The 21,188-nt window shown below is 37.5% G+C and overlaps 1 protein-coding gene across 2 annotated transcripts; it reads right to left on the minus strand.

Moving 5' to 3' along the window:
* Positions 1 to 171: 171 nt before the first annotated feature.
* Positions 172 to 20,134, minus strand: dcaf7 (ddb1 and cul4 associated factor 7). 2 transcript variants are annotated; one of them, XM_052131860.1, is made up of 7 exons: positions 19,654 to 20,134; positions 18,997 to 19,155; positions 15,410 to 15,521; positions 15,136 to 15,254; positions 9,999 to 10,208; positions 9,758 to 9,875; positions 172 to 1,466 (listed from the first exon to the last, which is right to left on the minus strand). In XM_052131860.1, the coding sequence occupies exons 1-7, from the start codon at positions 19,789 to 19,791 to the stop codon at positions 1,291 to 1,293; spliced, it is 1,032 nt and encodes a 343-aa protein (XP_051987820.1). In that variant the 5' UTR covers positions 19,792 to 20,134; the 3' UTR covers positions 172 to 1,290. The 2 variants fall into 2 exon arrangements, with proteins under 2 accessions (XP_051987820.1, XP_051987821.1); XM_052131861.1 differs by having other exon boundaries at positions 174 to 1,463.
* Positions 20,135 to 21,188: the final 1,054 nt, after the last annotated feature.

Genomic DNA, 21,188 nt, shown 5'->3' on the forward strand with positions numbered 1-21,188 from the left:
TCTGAAGTAACAGGTAGGCTCACACCGTCCATGTATATTTTATCGATTCCGGAATCTCATGGATTTTAGCAAAAGATTCTGTCTATATGGGTTTAAGACATTGTCTGGCCTTTCTGTGATGCTTTAAAATGAATTCTCAGTGGAAGCTTTATGAAAGAACAAGAGTTTATTAATAGAAAAGCATTATGGCTTGACACACAGAGAACTACTTACATATAAACACCCCATCTAATAGTGCGAGTTGAGGATAAATAATCTCACATAGCCTCGCAAATTCACTTTTGATTTCAGTCCAGACCAAAAATAGTGGCATTACTACTACATATTTGCATGACAGAACATATGAACAGACCAAATGACTTGCAAAATTATTCTGAAAAAGTGACACTTATGTCCTACCTTGTACATCATATTTATATATGTATAAAGTACACATTTCACTTTGAGCACAAGCATGCTGAAAGGGAACTGACTTTTTTTGAAAAATAACATGGGGAAATACAAGCGGGTCTCTTCTTACAATTAGTGATATAGTAATTTATCTTCAAAATGAATTAGACATTTTCTCAGACTAACTAATGTGAGTATGAGGGATTGAGCTATTATGAAGGTTTTGCAGTGCTTTATGATAGCTTACATTTTTTTTTCTCTCTGTAACAGTTAACAGTTCAATCTAAACCAGCTATTTTTTTTAACATTTTCCGGGGATATATAAAAATCGCACCTTTCTGAAATGAAGAATATTTGAAATAAATGTATGCTTGATATAAATTCAGATATCTGATAATCTGCAGTTTAGAGGACCTTTAAAACTGTACAAATCTAAGTAAGGAACTGCAACCGAAGCATTGTTTTGCAGTAGAAGTCCATCTTGGCAACTGTGTACCTGTACAATTTTGCTTGCCTACTTAAAAAATAGTCTAAAACTGTCTAACTGAATAAACAAACATACAACCTCTCCCTACACAAATCGCCTTACAATAATAGTAAATTACAGTTTTCTTTAAGATCCCAATATGAGGACTCTGGGACATCAGCAAGTAGGAAAACAGACCAATATGATATATTGTGCAAACCTACAGTTACTCATTCACACAGCCTCATTCTCTCAGACAAAAGATCCACACACAATGTTCAGACTACTGTTCCCATTGGCCCAGTCATCTCATCTCCCCTCCCCATTGAAACCTATAGACCTCAGGAACATTAGAAAACAAGTCTCTGCTCCCTCTTCAAGACTCTTCTGTGATCAGCCCTGAGCTCAGCATACAGGGGCTTTCAGGAACAGCACTACACCCGCAGGATCTCCAGACAGTTGTTGTAGCATATGGCGATCCAGTCGGGCTGAGTGGAGGCCCACTGCACATTGTTGATCTCTCCCTCGGCTGTGTAGGCTAAGATGGGGTCCTCGATAGCCCGTGGCATCTGCTGAATGTCCCAGATCAGAGCCTGGTGATCGTCCGCTACAGTGGGAGTTAAAGAGAGGGGGGCCAGGTAAAGAAGACTTGTATGAAACAGCACTGTCACGGCTGCCAGTCTTACACCGATGCATATTACAAGGTTCCCACCATTTTTGAACTATGAAGATCCATGACCTTTCCAGGCATTTGTTTCTGGATACAGATTTCAAAGAACTATTCTGATTCAGACCGATACACTATCAAATGTTTCAGACTGAAATTGTGAAACAGACCATTTCATTTACAAGAGCAGACACAAAAGAATGATTCACTAAAACATCAGACATAATGTCTTGAAGCAAGTTTTACTCAATACAAGAGCATTAACTAGCTGATACTATATTTTTAGAGCCAATTCAAACTAGAAATATGTATACACTATAGACATTTCCATGATTTTTCAATGACTTTTAAGATGTCATCAGTTTAAAAATTCTCAGATTTTTTCATGTTTTACATGACTGTGAGAACACTGATATTAGGTCTGGGTGGTATAAAAAACAAATCTATATTTTTCAGCCTTTATCTGATATTCAATATTTATGTATGTGCTATGAAATGGATTATAAAAAGGTGATTTTCTCTTTTCAAAGCCTAATTCACCAAATAGCCATTGTTGCAAAGTAGATTCAAAATGTTTAATGCCAGATCTAAACACAGCAACAATCTAGTATGTTTTCCACAATGTCTTTCACTAAATGATCAAAGCAGAATATTTTATAATTTTCATGTATTTGGACCAACATATCAAAACATAGCTATAAACAGAAATATTTACATACACATATACACACAGATGAAGTCAGAAGTTTACATACAGCTTAGCCAAATACATTTAAACTCATTTAATGGTACAAAACATTCCCTATCTTTGGTCAGTTAGTATCACTACTTTATTTTATGATTGAAATGTAAGAATAATAGTAGAGAGAATTATTTATTTCAGCTTTTATTTCTTTCATCACATTCCCAGTGGGTCAAAAGTTTATATACACTTTGCTAGTATTTGGTATCATTGCCTTTAAATTATTAAACTTGGGCAAAACATTTTGGGTAGCCTCATTGTCCATTTGGAAGACCCATTTGCAACAAGAGCTTTGACTTCCTGTCTGATGTCTTGAGATGTTGCTTCAATATATCCACATAATGTTTCCTCCACATGATGCCATCTATTTTGTGAAGTGCACCAGTCCCTCCTACAGCAAAACACCCCCACAACATGCTGCTGCCACCACCATGCTTCACGGTTGGGTTAGTGTTCTTCAGCTTGCAAGCCTCACCCTTTTTCCTCCAAACATAACAATGGTCATTATAGCCAAAGATACATTTTTGTTTCATTAGATGAGAGGACATTTCTCCAAAAATTACCATGTGCACTTGCAAACTGTAGCCTTTTTTATGGTGGTTTTGGAATATTGGCTTCTTCCTTGCTGAGCAGCCTTTCAGGTTATGTTGATATAGGACTGGGTTTACTGTGGATATAGATACTTGTCTACCTGTTTCCTCCAGCATCTTCACAAGGTCCTTTTATGTTGCTCTAGGATTTATTTACACTTTTCACACCAAACTACTTTCATCTCTAGGAGACAGAATACGTCTCCTTCCTGAGCGGTATGTTGGTTGCGTGGCCCATGGTGTTTATACTTGCATACTATTGTTTGTACAGATGAACGTGATACCTTCAGGCATTTGGAAATTGCTCCCAAGGATGAACCAGACTTGTGGAGGTCCACAATACTTTATTCTGAAGTCTTCTGCTGATTTCTTTTGATTTTTCCATGAGGCCAAGCAGAGGCACTGAGTTTGAAGGTAGGCCTTAAAATACATCCACAGGTACACCTCCAACTGACTCCAAATAGCCTATCAGAAGCTAATTGGCTAAATGCGTAAAGGCATGACATCATTTTCTGCTGCTTAGGCAACTTGGTGTATGTAAATTTCTGACTCACTGGAACTGTGATATAGTCAATTAAATGTTAAACAATCTCTCTGTAAACAATTGTTGGAAAAATGACTTGTGTCATGCACAAAGTAGATGTCCTAAACGACTTGCCAAAACTAGTTTGCTAATATGAAATCTGTGGAGTGGTTAAAACAATGGAGTTTTAGTGACTTCAGCCTAAGTTTATGTAAACTTCTGACTTCAACTGTATGCATGTATGTGTACACACACACACACACACACCACTTTATTAGGTACACCTGTACATCTACTTATTCATGCTTTTATCTAATCAGCCAATCATTTGGCAGCATTATAATGTATACAATCATGCGGATACAGGTCAGGAGCTTCAGTTAATGTTCACATTAACCATCAGAATTTGGAAAAAATTTGATCTCAGTGATTTATACCACGGCATGACTGTTGGTGCCAGACGTGCTGGTTTGAGTATTTCTGTAACTGCAAATCTCCTGGGATGTTCACACACAACAGTCTCTAGAGTGTAAAGAGAATGGTGCAAAAAACATCCAGCAAGTGACAGTTCTGTGGGCGAAAACGGCTTATTAATGACAGAGGTCAGAGGAGATGGCCAGACTGGTCCAAGCCGACAGGAAGGTGACAGTAACCCAAATAACCATACGTTACAATAGCTCTATGCAGAAAAGAATTTCTGAATATAAAACACGTCAAACATTGAGGTGGATGGGCTACAGCAGCTGAAGACCCTTCTGGGTACCACTACTGTCAGCTTAGAACAGGAAACTGAGGCTGCAGTGGGCACAGGCTCACCAAAACTGGACAGTACATGATTGGGAAAAACATCACCTGGTCTGACAAATCTGGATTCCTGCTGAGGTACACAAATGATAGGCCCACTGCAGCCTCAGCTTTCAGTTCTTGGCTAACAGAAGTGGAAACCATCTGCCTCAAGGTTTGACATGGTGTGCATTCTGAGATGCTATTCTGCTCACTACAATTTCAGAGTGGTTATCTGAGTTACTGTAGCCTAGGGCTGCCCCTGACCAAAGATTTCCCTAGTCGACTGGTAGGCGATAATTTAAGCCATTAGTCCACTAGTCGCACATTTATGATATTCATTTAATAATATATATTTATTTATTGGGGGGCATCAGAAAATGGTTTTAGTTCAGTTCTCTTTATTTCCACAGAGCAGTTTATTGTGACCACAAATCTTCAGCCTATACATCTGTGATCAAATCATAAAATAATACAAAGACATGTTCACACCAAACCATGATTTATATTCTGCAGTAGAAATAGCCCCGTCTTAACTGGTAATCTCCATTTTACAGTCCAACATTAATTTTATTTTGGACTGCTAAACACAAGGTTGCACAATGTTTTGATATTCCTCCTGAAAGTGACTTGACATTTGTTTCATTTATTTTGTTGTTTGATTGCTACATGTAGAATACTTTAATACTTTATTTGAGTGATTTTAAGAACTTGTTAAATTCGAGTAAAAGGAAAATGCAATCTACATGTAGCAATCCAACAACAAAATAAATGAAACAAATGTAAAATTCAAGTCACTTTCAGGAGGAATATCAAAACATTGTGCAGCCTAAAGTTTAGCAGTTCAACATAAAATAATTTTACAGTAAAATTAGTGCAATTTGAGTAACACAAAAGTTTTTCTAACAGGAATATCTAAAACTTGTGCATTCTTAATCAACTCTCAGTAATACACACATCCAAATTACCACATACACACAATCTCTCTACCCCACCTTCTTTCCCTCCCCTCCCTCCACATTCCACCTTTCCTCCTCTATCCCTCCTCCTCATCTTACAGTAAAATTAGTGCAATTAGAGCAACAGTTAACTTTTTTCTAACAGGAATAACTAAAACTATTGCAATCTGAATTAAATCTCAGTGGGGCAAGGAATATACTTGAAACCCTCAGGTTGCCGATGTAATTGGATATTGAGTTATATATATCTCGTGAAGGAGGGAACAAAATTAATTTATTCACACACAATGTATTTTCCCAGACACCTAAATACCCGACCGGTATAGAATGCACGGATGAGGTTCTTTGCCAGAGAGATGTTGACAACTATTATAAAACCATCTTTCAAAAAGTTGAACTACACATTTTAATTGCACTTAATTTTTTCCAGATACATTAGAATTTTTAGTTAAAATAAATAAAAAATAAAGTTCAAAGTTTGAAATCAAGGTGTCTTGCTTTATTGTGTAGGTTTAACCCTAACCATGTTTATTGAAAATTATCCCCTAGTACCACCTAGTGTCCACCAGCAGTAATATCAGGGTTCGTTGGTTTCCTGTGGAGTTTCTTTTTTTTGTGACCAATCAAAACTTGGTCGACCAAGACTCTTCTCATGACTAACGTTTTGGTCAACTGTCAGGGGGCAGTCCTACCGTAGCTCTTCTGTTAGCTTGAACAAGTCTGGCCATCTTCTGTTGACCTCTCTCATCAACAATGCGTTTTCTTCCACAGAACTGCTGTTCACTAGTTGTTTTTTGCACCATTCTCTATACACTCTAGAGACTGTTGTGCATGAAAATCCCAGGAGATCAGCAGTTTGAGAAATACTAAAACCAACCGGTCTGGTACCAACAATTATGCCATGGTCACAATTTTGATGGTTGATGTGAACATTAACTGCAGCTCCTGACCCATATCTGATGATTTTATACATTACACTGCTGCCACACGATTGGCTGATTAGATAAATCGCATGAATAATTAGATGTACAGGTGTTCCTAATAAATTGGCCTGTGAGTGTATATACACCGATCAGCCACAACATTAAAACCACCTGCCTAATATTTGTAGATCCCTCCGTGCCGCCAAAACAGGGCCACCCCGCAACTTAGAATAGCATTCTAATATGCTATTCTTCTCACCACAATTGTACAGACCAGTTATCTGAGTTACCGTAGACTTTGTCAGTTCAAACCAGTCTGAATATTCTCTGTTGGACTCTCATCAACAAGGCATTTCCGTCCACTGAACTTCTGCTCAGTGGATGTTTTTATTTTTGACACCATTCTGAGTGAATTCTAGAGACTGTTGTGTGTGAAGATCTCAGGAGATCAGCAGTTACAGAAATACTCAAACCAGCCCGTCTGTCACCAACAAACATCCATGCATTTATCTAATCAGCCAATTGTGTGGCTGCAGTGCAGTGCATACAATCATGCATATACGGGTCAGGAGCTTGTGTTAATGTTCACATCAACCATCAGAATGGGGAAAAAATGTGATCCCAGTTATTTGGACCGTTGCACTATTGTTGATACCAGACGGGCTGGTTTGAGTTTTCTGTAACTAGGGCTGGGTATCGTTAAAAAAATTTGATATCAATATCGATACCTTGACTTCGATACCGGTTAAAAAAACTCAGCAGGAAAATGACGAACGCTGGTATTACTGCTGGTTGGACACTAGGTGGTACTATGGGATAATTTTCGGTAAACATGTTTAGGGTTAAGCTTACACAATAAAGCAAAACACCTTGATTTCAAACTTTGAACATTATTTTGTATTTATTTGAACTAAAAGTTCAAATAAAGTTCAAGTTAAAATGTGTTGTTCAACTTTTTGAAAGATGGCTTTACAACAGTTGTGAACATCTCTCAAGCTTCATTCGTGCATTCTCTACCCGTTGGGTATTCCGTTATCCAGGAAAATATATCATGTGTGTGAATTAATTTGTTTAGTTCCCTCCTTCACAATATATATATATATATACAATTACATCGGAAACCTCAGGGCTGATGGATTAGTGAATATTCTTGCTTTATTGATTTTGCATTGAAAATTAAATTTATTTAAAAAACTAAAAACTTAAATCAAATACATTTCTACATTACAGACCAAAAAGCAAATATATTGAAAAATAAAGTGATAAAAGTGTGTATAATATATATATATATATATATATATATATATATATATATATATATATTTATATTTTATCACTTTATAATTTTTTATTAGCTTTTTCAGTATATATACGTAACTACCTTTCCATTTACCGTCAGGCAAGAATCCGTCTAAACATGCTGGCGGAAAATTACTTATACAAATGAAGACATAAAAACTATTATAAATGTAAAAATAATCATTATAATGATAATGATCACTGAAATATATATCATGGTTCGAGGTGAATGTGTTTTTGTATTTTACACATTTTGTATTATTTGATATAGTTTGTATTATTTTACAGGCTGCAGAGTTCCGTTCACAATAAACTGTTCTGTGTAAATAAAGTGAACTGAACTCAAAGCTCGGAACGCAAAAGGTCATTTGCAGCACTCATAAAAAACATTTAATCGGAAGATAACGTATGGTTATTTGGGTTACTGTCACCTTCCTGTCGGCTTGGACCAGTCTGGCCATCTCCTCTGACCTCTGTCATTAATAAGCCGTTTTCGCCGACAGAACTGTCACTTGCTGGATGTTTTTTGCACCATTCTCTTTACACTCTAGAGACTGTTGTTTGTGAAAATCCCAGGAGATTTGCAGTTACAGAAATACTCAAGTGTGAGATCTTTAGATGCACGCGTTCCACGAGACTGCACGCCTCTGTATCAGCGTGTCATATATAGCCATATATGGCTTTTCTGTCATCTGTACTTAATAATATAATAAAGAGTGTTTCTTCAAATGTGTGTCTATGGGAAAATTATTTGTAATATTAATTTTATAATAATAATAGTCCAATAAAAATAATTTAATAGATTAATGGGAAAAATAACCAAATAGCATCATGACATGATCGAAGGCATCAGCTATTGGTGATCTCTCTTACCAACATTGATCCTAAGATCATCATCTCTTTGCTTAACCTGAATGTGCATTTCTCTATATAAATGAACAAAATGTTCAGTCTCTTGCTGGTTTTTCCAACACATTCAGAATCATTACCGCTTTTGCCGGCGTCGCTGTGGCTCACTTCGTGCGTGCGCTTGTAGAAATTATATTTTGAAGGCTCATTATTACGGTTTAGTATTTCTCTGTAATGTAGAACAGTGTTAGCAATGTTACTTATAACATTCTTTCTCAACCCTGGAACTTATTTTCTGAAACTAGTGTTTATCCTTGATGCCTAAACACAGCCAATCACCAGCACCTTTAGATTTGGGCACATCTAGCATGCTACATGCTTATCACTGATGTTGACGAGATTAACACCTTAGGTATCGAAATTTGGTAAAGAAAGACAAGACATTTTTCGATACTCGATTGTTTAAAGGCAATTCGGTCGGTGCCTAAAATGTATCGAACTCGATACCCAGCACTATCTGTAACCGCTGATCTCCTGGGATTTTCACACACAACAGTCTCTAGAATTTACTCTGAATGGTGCCAAAAACAAAGAACATCCAGTGAGCGGCAGTGCTGCAGATGGAAACGCCTTGTTGATGAGAGAGGTCAACCGATAATGGCCGGATTGGTTAGAACTGATAAAGTCTATGGTTACTATGATAACCGCTCTGTACAATTGTGGGGAGAAGGACAGCATCTCAGAATGCTATTCTGAGATGCGGGTTGGTGCTGTTTTGGCAGCACGAGGGTGACCTAAACAATAAGAGGCAGGTGGTTTTAATGTTGTGGCTGATCTCTGTATATATATAAAATACTAAAACATTTAAATATATGAAAATGCCCCATTGAGGCTTCTGCAAAAATTTGAGTGATGGTGCAAACAAATCACGGAATCAGAATTTAAAAATATTCTCTAAATTGGAAGCTTTTGAAAATGGATCAAATTTGCTAATATTTACGGCATTTTTGCATGCTCACGAGCGAGAAAAGGAACAATCACAAATCTATTCAAGTGGCATGTTCTTCAGGAAACTTGCAATATAATCATTGTAATTTTGTTTAATTTGATCTTGCCAGCAAAATCATTGCTAATATATAGTGAATATTCAATTTATCACCCTGCCTTAATGCAGTTTGCCTTAAAATGAAACTTTGAGGACTAGTTGAGAAGAATAATGCAATGTGTGTGTGTACAGGTTTCACTATATTTGTGATATATACTATATTTCACCACATTTCTTAAAATGTCCTCACTAATATAGAGAAACTTGTTGAAAACATACTAGACATTTTAGGTGGGCCTGACTAGTAAAATTTTTTTTTTTTTTAAATTAGGCCAAATCATGTTTAGCTTTAAATCTACTGATGTGCACAGGTTTCTGTGAGGGTTAGGTTTAGGGAATAGAAAATATAATTAGCCTGCTAAGAAATGGAGGTCTATGAGATGTCCTCATTTACATAGTGAAACAAACCTGTGTGTATGTGTGTGTGTGTGTGTGTGTGTGTGGCTGGGCTGGTCTCTAACCTGCTGTACATATGTGGCAGGAGGAGTGGGGAGCCCATGCAATGCCATTTACACAAGCACGATGATTATTGAGCCGAGCCACTGGTGTGCACGGCACGCGCACATCCAGAATCACCACCTTAATATAGAATGCATTCAGAGAAAGTTAGGGACACATTAGGAAATATAAACTAAAAGTAGCCAAATTTATTCTAGCACTCAAATCTACCAAATCTCAAGTGAAAATGATTAAAAGAAAGACCTCCATGCCATCCATGGCCATAGTGGCCAAGTAGTTGGGGTCCTGTTTGTTCCAGCAGAGACGCAGCAGCGGGTGATGTTGAGGGTCCTCATAGATGATGGTGCTGTGTTCTAGGTGCCGCAGATCAAACATGCGCACAGAACCGTCTGCTCCCACAGACGCAAACATATCCCGTCCACCACCTGCACGGCTGAAAGCAATATCATACACCTGCAAGCCAATAGAAATGCTCAAGTCACACACAAATAAATATATATATATTTATATGTATACACACACACACACACACAGTATCTCACAAAAGTGAGTACACCCCTCACATTTTTGTAAATATTTGATATCTATTCATGTGAAAACACTGAAGAAATGCTACAATGTAAAGTAGTGAGTGTACAGCTTGCATAACAGTGTAAATTTGCTGTCCCCTCAAAATAACTCAACACATAGCCATTAATGTCTAAACCTCTGGCAACAAAAGTGAGTACACACCTAAGTGGAAATGTCCAAATTGGGCCCAAAGTGTCAATATTTTGAATGGCCACCATTATTTTCCAGCACTGCTTTAGAGTGGTGGACGTACACATACCATGTACTTGAGTTAAAGTAAAGATACTCAAGATAAAATATTACTCAAGTAAAAGTAGAAGTGCTGCCTTTAAACATTCACTTGAGTAAAAGTACAAAAGTATTTGCCTTTTGTACTTAAGTATCCAAGTACTATGATTTTTTATGGCCATAATGTCCTATTATAATTTGTCACAAGACTCTTGCTTAACTCAGTCTACATGAAGACTAATGTCACTCTTGGCACACCAATCTATTAATAAAATGACATTAATTAGTCAGATGTATATATATATATATATATATATATATATATATATATATATACACACTCACCTAAAGGATTATTAGGAACACCATACTAATACTGTGTTTGACCCCTTTCAGCCTTCAGAACTGCCTTAATTCTACGTGGCATTGATTCAACAAGGTGCTGAAAGCATTCTTTAGAAATGTTGGCCCATATTGATAGGATAGCATCTTGCAGTTGATGGAGATTTGTGGGATGCACATCCAGGGCACGAAGCTCCCGTTCCACCACATCCCAAAGATGCTCTATTGGGTTGAGATCTGGTGACTGTGGGGGGCCATTTTAGTACAGTGAACTCATGGTCATGTTCAAGAAACCAATTTGAAATGATTCGAGCTTTGTGACATGCTGCATTATCCTGCTGGAAGTAGCCATCAGAGGATGGGTACATGGTGGCCATAAAGGGATGGACATGGTCAGAAACAATGCTGAGGTAGGCCGTGGCATTTAAACGATGCCCAATTGGCACTAAGGGGCCTAAAGTGTGCCAAGAAAACATCCCCCACACCATTACACCAACACCACCAGCCTGCACAGTGGTAACAAGGCATGATGGATCCACGTTCTCATTCTGTTTACGCCAAATTCTGACTCTACCATCTGAATGTCTCAACAGAAATCGAGACTCATCAGACCAGGTAACATTTTTCCAGTCTTCAACTGTCCAATTTTGGTGAGCTCTTGCAAATTGTAGCCTCTTTTTCCTATTTGTAGTGGAGATGAGTGGTACCGGTGGGGTCTTCTGCTGTTGTAGCCCATCCGCCTCAAGGTTGTGCGTGTTGTGGCTTCACAAATGCTTTGCTGCATACCTTGGTTGTAACGAGTGGTTATTTCAGGCAAAGTTGCTCTTCTATCAGCTTGAATCAGTCGGCCCATTCTCCTCTGACCTCTAGCATCAACAAGGCATTTTCAGCCCACAGGACTGCCGCATACTGGATGTTTTCCCTTTTCACACCATTCTTTGTAAACCCTAGAAATGGTTGTGCGTGAAAATCCCAGTAACTGAGCAGATTGTGAAATACTCAGACCGGCCCGTTTGGCACCAACAACCATGCCACGCTCAAAATTGCTTAAATCACCTTTCTTTCCCATTCTGACATTCAGTTTGGAGTTCAGGATATTGTCTTGACCAGGACCACACCCCTAAATGCATTGAAGCAACTGCCATGTGATTGGTTGATTAGATAACTGCATTAATGAGAAATTGAACAGGTGTTCCTAATAATCCTTTAGGTGAGTGTATTTATATATATATTTGAATTGAATACATTTTTGGTGCGTTTAATTTTGGAGGGAAGGGGACTGTTCCGATAAGGTATAATACATTTACAGTGTTTACTGTATATATTTTTCTCGAGTGTCTATGGTCATAATTATTAACATCCTAATGTTATGATACATTCACATAAACCTGCACAACGCCATTAAATATATATATATATATATATATATATATACACATATACATACACACACATATATATATATATATATTATATATACACACACATATACATATATATATATATATATATATATATATATATATATATATATATATATATATATATTCATTCTATGTTATGGGAGCAGCCAATTTCCCTCCAAAATTAAACACAAAAACGTATTAATGCAGTGTTTCTGCTACTCCCCAGAAAAAAAATGCTATTATATGCAAGTCATTTTAGTGTCAACATAATAAGCAATGTACATTATGCTTACCGATAATCAATATTTACCGATAATTGCTGCAATAATAGCTGTTGCTCTCTGCCCCGCTTAAAATCATTGGCAACGCAATTTGTTTGGAACTATTGAGAGCTACATGAATCAAGTGACCGCGCGGCGGAGAGATCACAGTCGCAACCGTTCGCAACTCTCATATTTAACGGCTCTGGGGTGCGTTTCCCGTACAACAACGTAACTTGCTGCTCCACTACCGTAGTACGATGCACTGTTGAAGAAATCAACTTGCTAGTCACGACTGTTTCCCGAAACCGTATTGTCGCAATTTGGTTGTTCAACCACGTTGGTTAATGATGTCACACATGTGGTGGAGTAAAAACTACTTTTAATGAATCTGTTTGCGATCGAATTAATGCTAGATGTTTTGCTATAAATTACGGACATGTCATCTGAGGACTCTCTCATATTTTTCTCAGTTATTTGCTTTATTTCCAGATTCAATCATAGGCTCGTTCTTACGCACTAGTGCACGTTCACACATGCGCACTCTTCAAAAACGGTGCTTTAAATCTATTGACAAACGAAAAGACATAAAGGACATTTGTATGTCTTCTAAATAAATACTGATTGTACTGAATGTCATCTTGCTTATTTGGCTCAAGATAATAATTTATTAAGCACACATGTTATAATAACAAGAAACTCTGCTTCTAACCACAGGTCGAGAGCTGTCGTTCCAACCACACAACTCTGCGATGCTGTTTGCGAATGTTCGTTGGAACGATGGTTTCGGGAAACACCGACTCGTTGAACTATGATGATAACGACGGAACTTGCGACCATAGTTGGCTAACGATGCTTTAGGGAAACGCACCCCTGGTTCGCGCTTAGTAGATGCCGCCAAGGCAAGTTCAAAACAAAGCGTGCGCTGTACTGTGATTGGTGGCTTGTTTGACCAGTTACGTTTTTATCCACTCATAAATAAAAAGGAACGACTGATTTTGAAAATGTAGTAGAGTAAAAAGATATTTGACTTTGAAATGTAGTGGAGTTAAAGTAAAAGTCTCCCCAAATTTAAATACTTCAGTAAAGTACAGATACGCAAAAAAGCTACTTAAGTACAGTAACGAATTACATTTACTTCGTTACTGTCCAGCACTGCTGCTTTAACCCTCTTGGCCATGAAGTTCACCAGAGCTTCACAGGTTGCCACTGGAGTCCTCTTCCACTCCTCCATGACGACATCACGGAGCTGGTGGATGTTAGAGACCTTGTGCTCATCCACCTTCCATTTGAGGATGCATCACAGATGCTCAATAGGGTTTAGGTCTGGAGACATGCTTGGCCAGTCCATCACCTTCACCCTCAGCTTCTTTAGCAAGGCAGTGGTCATCTTGGAGGTGTGTTTGGGGTCGTTATCATGCTGGAATACTGTCCTGCGGCCCAGTCTCTGAAGGGAGGGGATCATGCTCTGCTTCAGTATGTAACAGTACATGTTGGCATTCATGGTTCCCTCAATGAACTGTAGCTCCCCAGTGCCGACAGCACTCATGCAGCCCCAGACCATGACACTCCCAAGACCATGCTTGACTGTAGGCAAGACACGCTTGTCTTTGTACTCCTCACCTGGTTGCCGCCACACACGCTTGACACCATCTGAACCAAATAAGTTTATCTTGGTCTCATCAGACCACAGGACATGGTTCTAGTAATCCATGTCCTTAGTCTTCTTGTCTTCAGCAAACTTTTTGCAGGCTTTCTTGTACATCATCATTAGAAGAGGCTTCCTTCTTGGACGAAAGCCATGCAGACCAATTTGATGCAGTGTGCAGCGTATGGTCTGAGCACTGACAGGCTGACCCCCCACCCCTTCAACCTCTGCAGCAATGCTGGCAGCACTCATACGTCTATTTCCCAAAGACAACCTCTGGATGAGGATGGCTTTGGTCGACCATGGTGAGGCCTGTTCTGAGAGGAACCTGACCTGTTAAACCGCTGAATGGTCTTGGCCACCATGCTGCAGCTCAGTGTCAGGGTCTTGGCAATATTCTTATAGCCTAGGCCAGCTTTATGTAGATCAACAATTCTTTTTTTCCAGATCCTCAGAGAGTTCTTTGCCATGAGGTGCCATGTTGAACTTCCAGTGACCAGTATGAGGGAGTGTGATAGACACACCTTCTCCCCATTCACACCTGAAACCTTGTAACACTAACGAGTCACATGACACCGGGGAGGGAAAATGGCTAATTGGGCCCAATTTGGACATTTTCACTTAGGGGTGTACTCACTTTTGTTGCCAGAGGTTGAGACATTAATGGCTGTGTGTTGAGTTATTTCAAGGGGACAGCAAATTGACACTGTTATACAAGCTGTACACTCACTACTTTACACTGTAGCAAAGTGTCATTTCTTCAGTGTTGTCATGTGAAAAGATATAATCAAATATTTACAAAAATGTGAGGGGTGTACTCACTTTTGTGAGATACCGTATATATATGCATGTGTGTGTGTGTGTGTGTGTGTGTGTCAGAAAAGCCAATCAAACATACATATCAAACATAGAAATTTTATTCTCACCTCTTTGTCATGAGCAATTAACTGCGTTTTGACATGGCCTGAGACCAGATTGACCCTCCCCAGAACCTGTCCTGTCTCTAAACCCCAGATAGTGCAGGTGGTATCAATACTGGAGGTGCCTTTAAAATCAGAAAACACATATACATTGACAACCTGATGGTCATAGACAAAGATGCATGCATTTAAAGATGTATGCAAAAACACACAAACATTAGAACATGTAAAGCATTTTCTCATACACAAACATGCACAGGTTGACTATGTAGTCTCTTACCCAGAAGGTTGGGGTCCACTTCATTCCAGTCAAAAGAGGTCAGAGGTGCACAGAAATCAGAGTTCTTGTTATTATTCAGGAGGCATTCTAGACGGGTCTCTGTGTCATTAACCTGGCAAGAGAAACACAGTTCAATCAAATACATGTTTATTGGGTTGTTTTGGTTCCTAATTATATAAAGTCAACATGAAATCTGAAATGATCCCATTTACTTTCTTAATAACCATTACTGGTCTTGTTGTGAGTGATTCATGGATGCACATCATTCCAAAGAAAATACATGTTCAAATGCCATAACTTCCTCTGCAAAAACTTCCCTTTTCAGTTAACATCACCAAGCCCTCTTATCTTTTTAACCCCTCCCCTCCAACCACCACTCATATACAAATTCAATTCATGATCTAATCAATTCCAGATGGATACAATCAAGTTCCGTCCTACATTTTTTCCTCACAGAATATCTTGTTTTCCTTGGAAACATGACTTATTGAAGTAAAATGGTTTCCGAACACGGTTTCATGTTGACTTTAAGTTATAGGGCGATGCAATGTCGTATGACAATGACCATGTAAGCATAATGTAAAATATATTAAGCAATCTGAGAGAAGGTTTCTCTTCATATATATTCATGCAATATAGTATATAGTAATTTTTTATATAAATATTTTGCTTTATGATTTTAATCAAATTTTTGCTTTTTAAAAACAAACATTTCACATTCTATAAATGTTTATGATGTCATGAAATTGCAATTTTAATAATGATACAAGCTGTTGTCACTGTTTAAAATTTGTTCAAATTGTATCAAAACAATTCAACCAATTCAAGGTAGGAACCTAATAATAAAAATTAGGGGTCATGATTTTAAATGTGAAATTTGGCTGACAATAAATAGATGTCTGTTTTAGGTGTTTCACAAATATAACAATTAATTATTAGGGATGCACCGATTACTAGGATTTTCTCTCTCAATCCGATTCAGATACCGGAAAATCACAGTATCAGCCAATACCGATCTGATACCAGTGATGTTTTTTTGCATAATCAGTTTAGAATATCTTTACATTATTGTGTGGAACTAACTGGGTGTGCTCTTTAATCTGTAAAAGATACAAAAACCTCTAACTACAAATAATTTCAATATAAATGTTATTTTATTAAGAAACACTTTATTGTTAACTAGCATACTGGATAGTGTAGCAGCATTAAATTAATTGTAATTCAAGTATTCAAGTGTTCAGTAGAAAAAAAAAAAACAGTGTTTTATTTTTCCCTTTTTTTCTCCCCCCCAAAATTTTTCAACTTACATCTAGACTTTAAAGGATTCTCTTTTTTGTTCAATTTAGTTGTAAGACATCACTCCACTTTTCATTCTAACAGTTATTTTTGTAACCCATTCAACTTAAATATTGTTATAAATTGTAAACAAATACTAATGATGAAAATAATAATAAATTGTTATTAATACTATTGACTTTTAATTTGAAATACAATAGTATTAGATTTAAATTGTGCACTTTTTAAATCCTCACGCTTTTATTTTGACATTCTGAACTCTCCAGGAAGTCCTGAATGTGTCTGTTTGTTGGCAAGTTCACAGTAGTTTAATTTGCTTCTTATTCAAATTCTGGTCAAATGCACCTCTGGTGCCATTCTAAATGCATATTATAAGTGAACCGAACTATTGAGCATTTACATCTGAGATGTTGTTCGCAAGTAGTGCTCAAATGTTGCGCAATGTCTGAAGGCTAAAAATAGCAGCAAGTGTGCGTGTAAACAGAGCAGCACCATTCACTAACGCGCTGTGCAAACTATATATTTAACTCTTAAAATAGATATATTTATCTCTACTTCCCTGTTCATTTATGATTAAATTTAACACTATCTATATCAGAGGTCTGTTTTAATAATCTATATATGTTTTTTTAATTTACAGAACTTTTCATGTTTTTTGCAAAGCTGGCGAGTTCTAAAACATTACCAATTTACACGCTAAAAGTGTCATGATCCGGGTCTCCTCGGTGGTTTGACTTTCAGCACACAACTGAATAACACCGGCTGCATGAATATGATAAATGATTACTGCAAGATTTACATTAACATACAGGTGCGAAGGGACTTCAACATTTATAAACTGCACAAATAAAACATACATATTCGTCTCTGGCTTGCTTTTGCTCGCATGTCATTGATGCCGAGATCTACTTTTATATTTAATTTAATCACTGAAAGTTTACCTGCGAAATTAGTAGCACCAAACATCACAAGCAGCCTCAAGAATGGACACAGAGTAGCCGTGTAACACTTTTCCTTGAGCAGAATATTGCACTACAGATCGCTAAGTTTGTTCAAAGGGGAAAGCGAGAGACCGAAAAAGTGCACTCGCGTGCATGGTTACCAGATTGCACAAAGTAAGTATTACAATAGGCAGAATATTTCCAATTTGCGCAAGTATAAATCTCAAACTGGGGGTGTTGCGTCTCTTATCTGGCAACCTTGAGCATGTAAACGCTTGTGGAGGCACGTGACATCCCAATGCAAGTTAACTGAATTATCCAATGAGGAAAAAAAAAATGCTTTTTTGGAGCCGCTGGCCACATTAAACCATGTGGAGGGGCTGGTCCAGCCCACGGGCCTTAAATTGCCCATGTTTGTTTTAGCTGTTTGCAAGATTATCATTAAATCTGCCTCGGCAGTCCTAAATAGTCTATCACTTGGGCGGCCGCTGAAATATCTTCAATGGGAGAACCATGGCATTGTTCTTTCCCTGCTGTCCTTGACACAGTCTGACTAGACCAGTTGAGAAACACTGCTTTAACTCACACAACACACACACTCATGTCAGACCCCCTCGCCTCACTTCTCTCTAACATTTTCTCCGCTGCATTTGTGTGTGTGTGTGTGTGTGTGTGAGAGAGAGAGAGACGCATGTTGACGAGTCTGACAGGCAGACGAGGAGGAAAGGAGATGCGCACGCAAATGTGAGATTCTCCGTCCAGTTGCATTTTTTTCCCAATACCTTAGATAAGCACACGTACATGGTATGATAACCGTAAATTTTCAAACCGTTGTATACCGCTGCAACCCTAGCCATTACATGCCGTTAAGTGAAACTGGAGCGCTTTGCGTTCACAAAATTAATACGTTTATACCTTGATTATATTTTCGAGGGAGTTTGGCGCGAGCCTCTGTAGACGGCATGCAGAGAGCGCTTGAGAAGTGGTTCATCTTCACATGCTTTCAAGAGAGCTGCTCGCGGTGCGGTTCCTCGAGATGCTCGGAGTTCAACTGAATGAGACACAAGTGCTTTTTCCTGTGCTCATGAGGCAGCGTGCAGGGAAAAGACGAGGCTGAATCCAGCTTCTAAATCAACTACTTTTTATTCAGTAAAAGGGCCTCGGTGCTTCGACACTACACATCTCTACCACTGGTGAGTGAAATGTAAATATTTACTTGCCAATGGCTAATGTTTTTTGGTCGCATAATGCAAATTTTACTCGCACAGGCGAGTGATTTACTCACAATGTAGTGGGCTGTATGTGATGTGTAACAACTAATGTGAATGTATGGTTGTCTCCTCTTCATACCCTCCATATGCGTAGGTAATCTCCACTGGTGGCCAGTAGGTCTGGATAGACTCCCTTGGTGTCAGGAATCCACATGATCTTGGTGGTGGGGTACGGGTGATCAAAGGTGTTCCTGCACACAAACTCTGAGCTCTCCTCCTCAAGACCTACCAGCTGGACCTGGGCATCACAAAACAAAACAAAACAAAAGTCAATTTAATATTGTCCAGTCCACTTTTCATTTCACAGAAAAAATCTACCAAGTATCAAATAAAAATGATTTTATGAATTAGTTATTAGCTAATTAAAAATTTTAAGAAGGCAAATTATACCATCAATTTACAACCTTTATTTATGTCTTAATAAATACATATATTATCTACATCTCCAACTACATATAACGTCTAGGCATCTATGATCAGCTCTGGCCGTATTTGTCAACACACCCTCTTTCATTACACATTTTGAATGATTTGTATAATAATTTTGTACAATGTGCACATTTTACTGGGACTGTATTATTTTAAAATGCACGATGTAAATATTTGATATGTTCCTATAAATATCCACGCACACCATGTCCCAGTATGGTTGGAACAGTCGCAATATCAAAACAGAACACCATATACACATCAAGAATGAATATCTGGTATCTCTTGATGTCAAACATCTATTTACCTTGTTGTTATATTCCTCGACGAAGCTGCCGAGCGCCAACCGAAAGCGTTTGTCAGGTCGGACGCTCCAGTTCATGGCATAAACCGTCCATGGCGCCTCGTATTTGTAGATCTCTTTTCGTTTGCCGTGTAACGACATGTTTCAATGCCTTAATCAGGTCGACAGGGAAGAAAAAGAATTAGGTCAACTAACTAGGTTTGTGCGGATTGCTGAAAGAGCCTCTTCTTTCAGCAATAAATATGCTATAGTGTTTGTGCAGCGTGAGACAAAGAGAATGTCATAACAACCCCTCCGCGAATCCGACGAACTGCGCTCTGCTGCGACACAAAACTAACGCGACAATAGATCCACAAATCACTCGATAATGCTCATCATTATATGCAACTACATGCCCAAGTGTTTCTTTGCCCCAACGGTTTTTAATTCTAACTTTAGAGAGACCTAAACAGGCCCGACCACTCCACAGCGCATTTGATCTAAGAATGTGCGTATTTCAAAATAAAAGTTCTCGACAGAAAATGGGAGCCGACTGTTATTTATAGATATTCGGTTATGTTTTCATTGCGACTAGTTAAACATGTTTTATGTTAATGTATGTATTATGTGTAATTTTGCATTAGTTACCATCAACATTGAAAAGCAATAAAAAGTGTACAAAAGATGTCAACAGTGGGTCAAGAGAGAAAACATGAACCACAACACAAGATCTAAGACCCAGAATACAGAATGGATTCCAAAATAAACAAAGGGACAACGATTAATCATCAAATCAGACTAATGAAGTATTTCAGCATTAATTTACAAATATCTTTAAATACAAATTAAATTATTAAGTTATCAATCTTAAATATATATATATTCTATATTAGCTATAATTTGTTAATTATTTACAAATTGTAACTGTATAAAGATTTTTATATATATATATAAATGTAATCTATAAACTAAATGAGTAGATTCGAACAATAAATTAGCTGGTATATGGTTAAAAAAAATCAGTAGCACTTTAAAGATCTATTCATTAACTTTAGTAGGCTAGGCTAATCAGAATCAGAAAGAGCTTTATTGCCAAGTATGCTGACACATACAAGGAATTTGTCTTGGTGACCGAAGCTACCAGTGTACAGTAATACAATACAGCAACAAGACATAAATAATAATAATAATAATTAAAAATATGTCAATCTAAATGTATTAGATTTTGTAAACTATCAATGAACAGTTATTTTTACAGCATTTTTAAACTTATTACATTATTGTACAAACAATTTATGAGACAAAACAATAAATAAACAGTTATTGTATAGTTAAAAAAATCTATAACACATTAGGCCTACATATCAGGTTCATTCATTAACATTAGTAAATGCATTATATATCATGAACTATGACCAATTAATTTTTACAGCATTTATTTACTTATAAATATAATATATAAAATAAATGATTAGATAAAACAACAAATAAAGTTATTGTATAGTTCCAAAAATCGGTAATACAACTATTATTCTAGTCGGTTCTATTCATTAACATAA

Source organism: Xyrauchen texanus, chromosome 8, assembly GCF_025860055.1.
Source record: "Xyrauchen texanus isolate HMW12.3.18 chromosome 8, RBS_HiC_50CHRs, whole genome shotgun sequence".
Classification (NCBI taxonomy): domain Eukaryota; kingdom Metazoa; phylum Chordata; class Actinopteri; order Cypriniformes; family Catostomidae; genus Xyrauchen; species Xyrauchen texanus.

What these genes read in the sequence shown, in the direction of transcription:
- dcaf7 (XM_052131860.1), bottom strand. Translation starts at nt 19,791, where the DNA reads ATGTCGTTACACGGCAAACGAAAAGAGATCTACAAATACGAGGCGCCA. An exon ending in ATTACCTACGCATATGGAGG is followed by an intron (nt 15,522 to 18,996) that starts GTATGAAGAGGA and finishes TTCTCTTGCCAG; the next exon opens with GTTAATGACACAGAGACCCG. An exon ending in CTGCCACATATGTACAGCAG is followed by an intron (nt 1,467 to 9,757) that starts GTTAGAGACCAG and finishes TAACTCCCACTG; the next exon opens with TAGCGGACGATCACCAGGCT.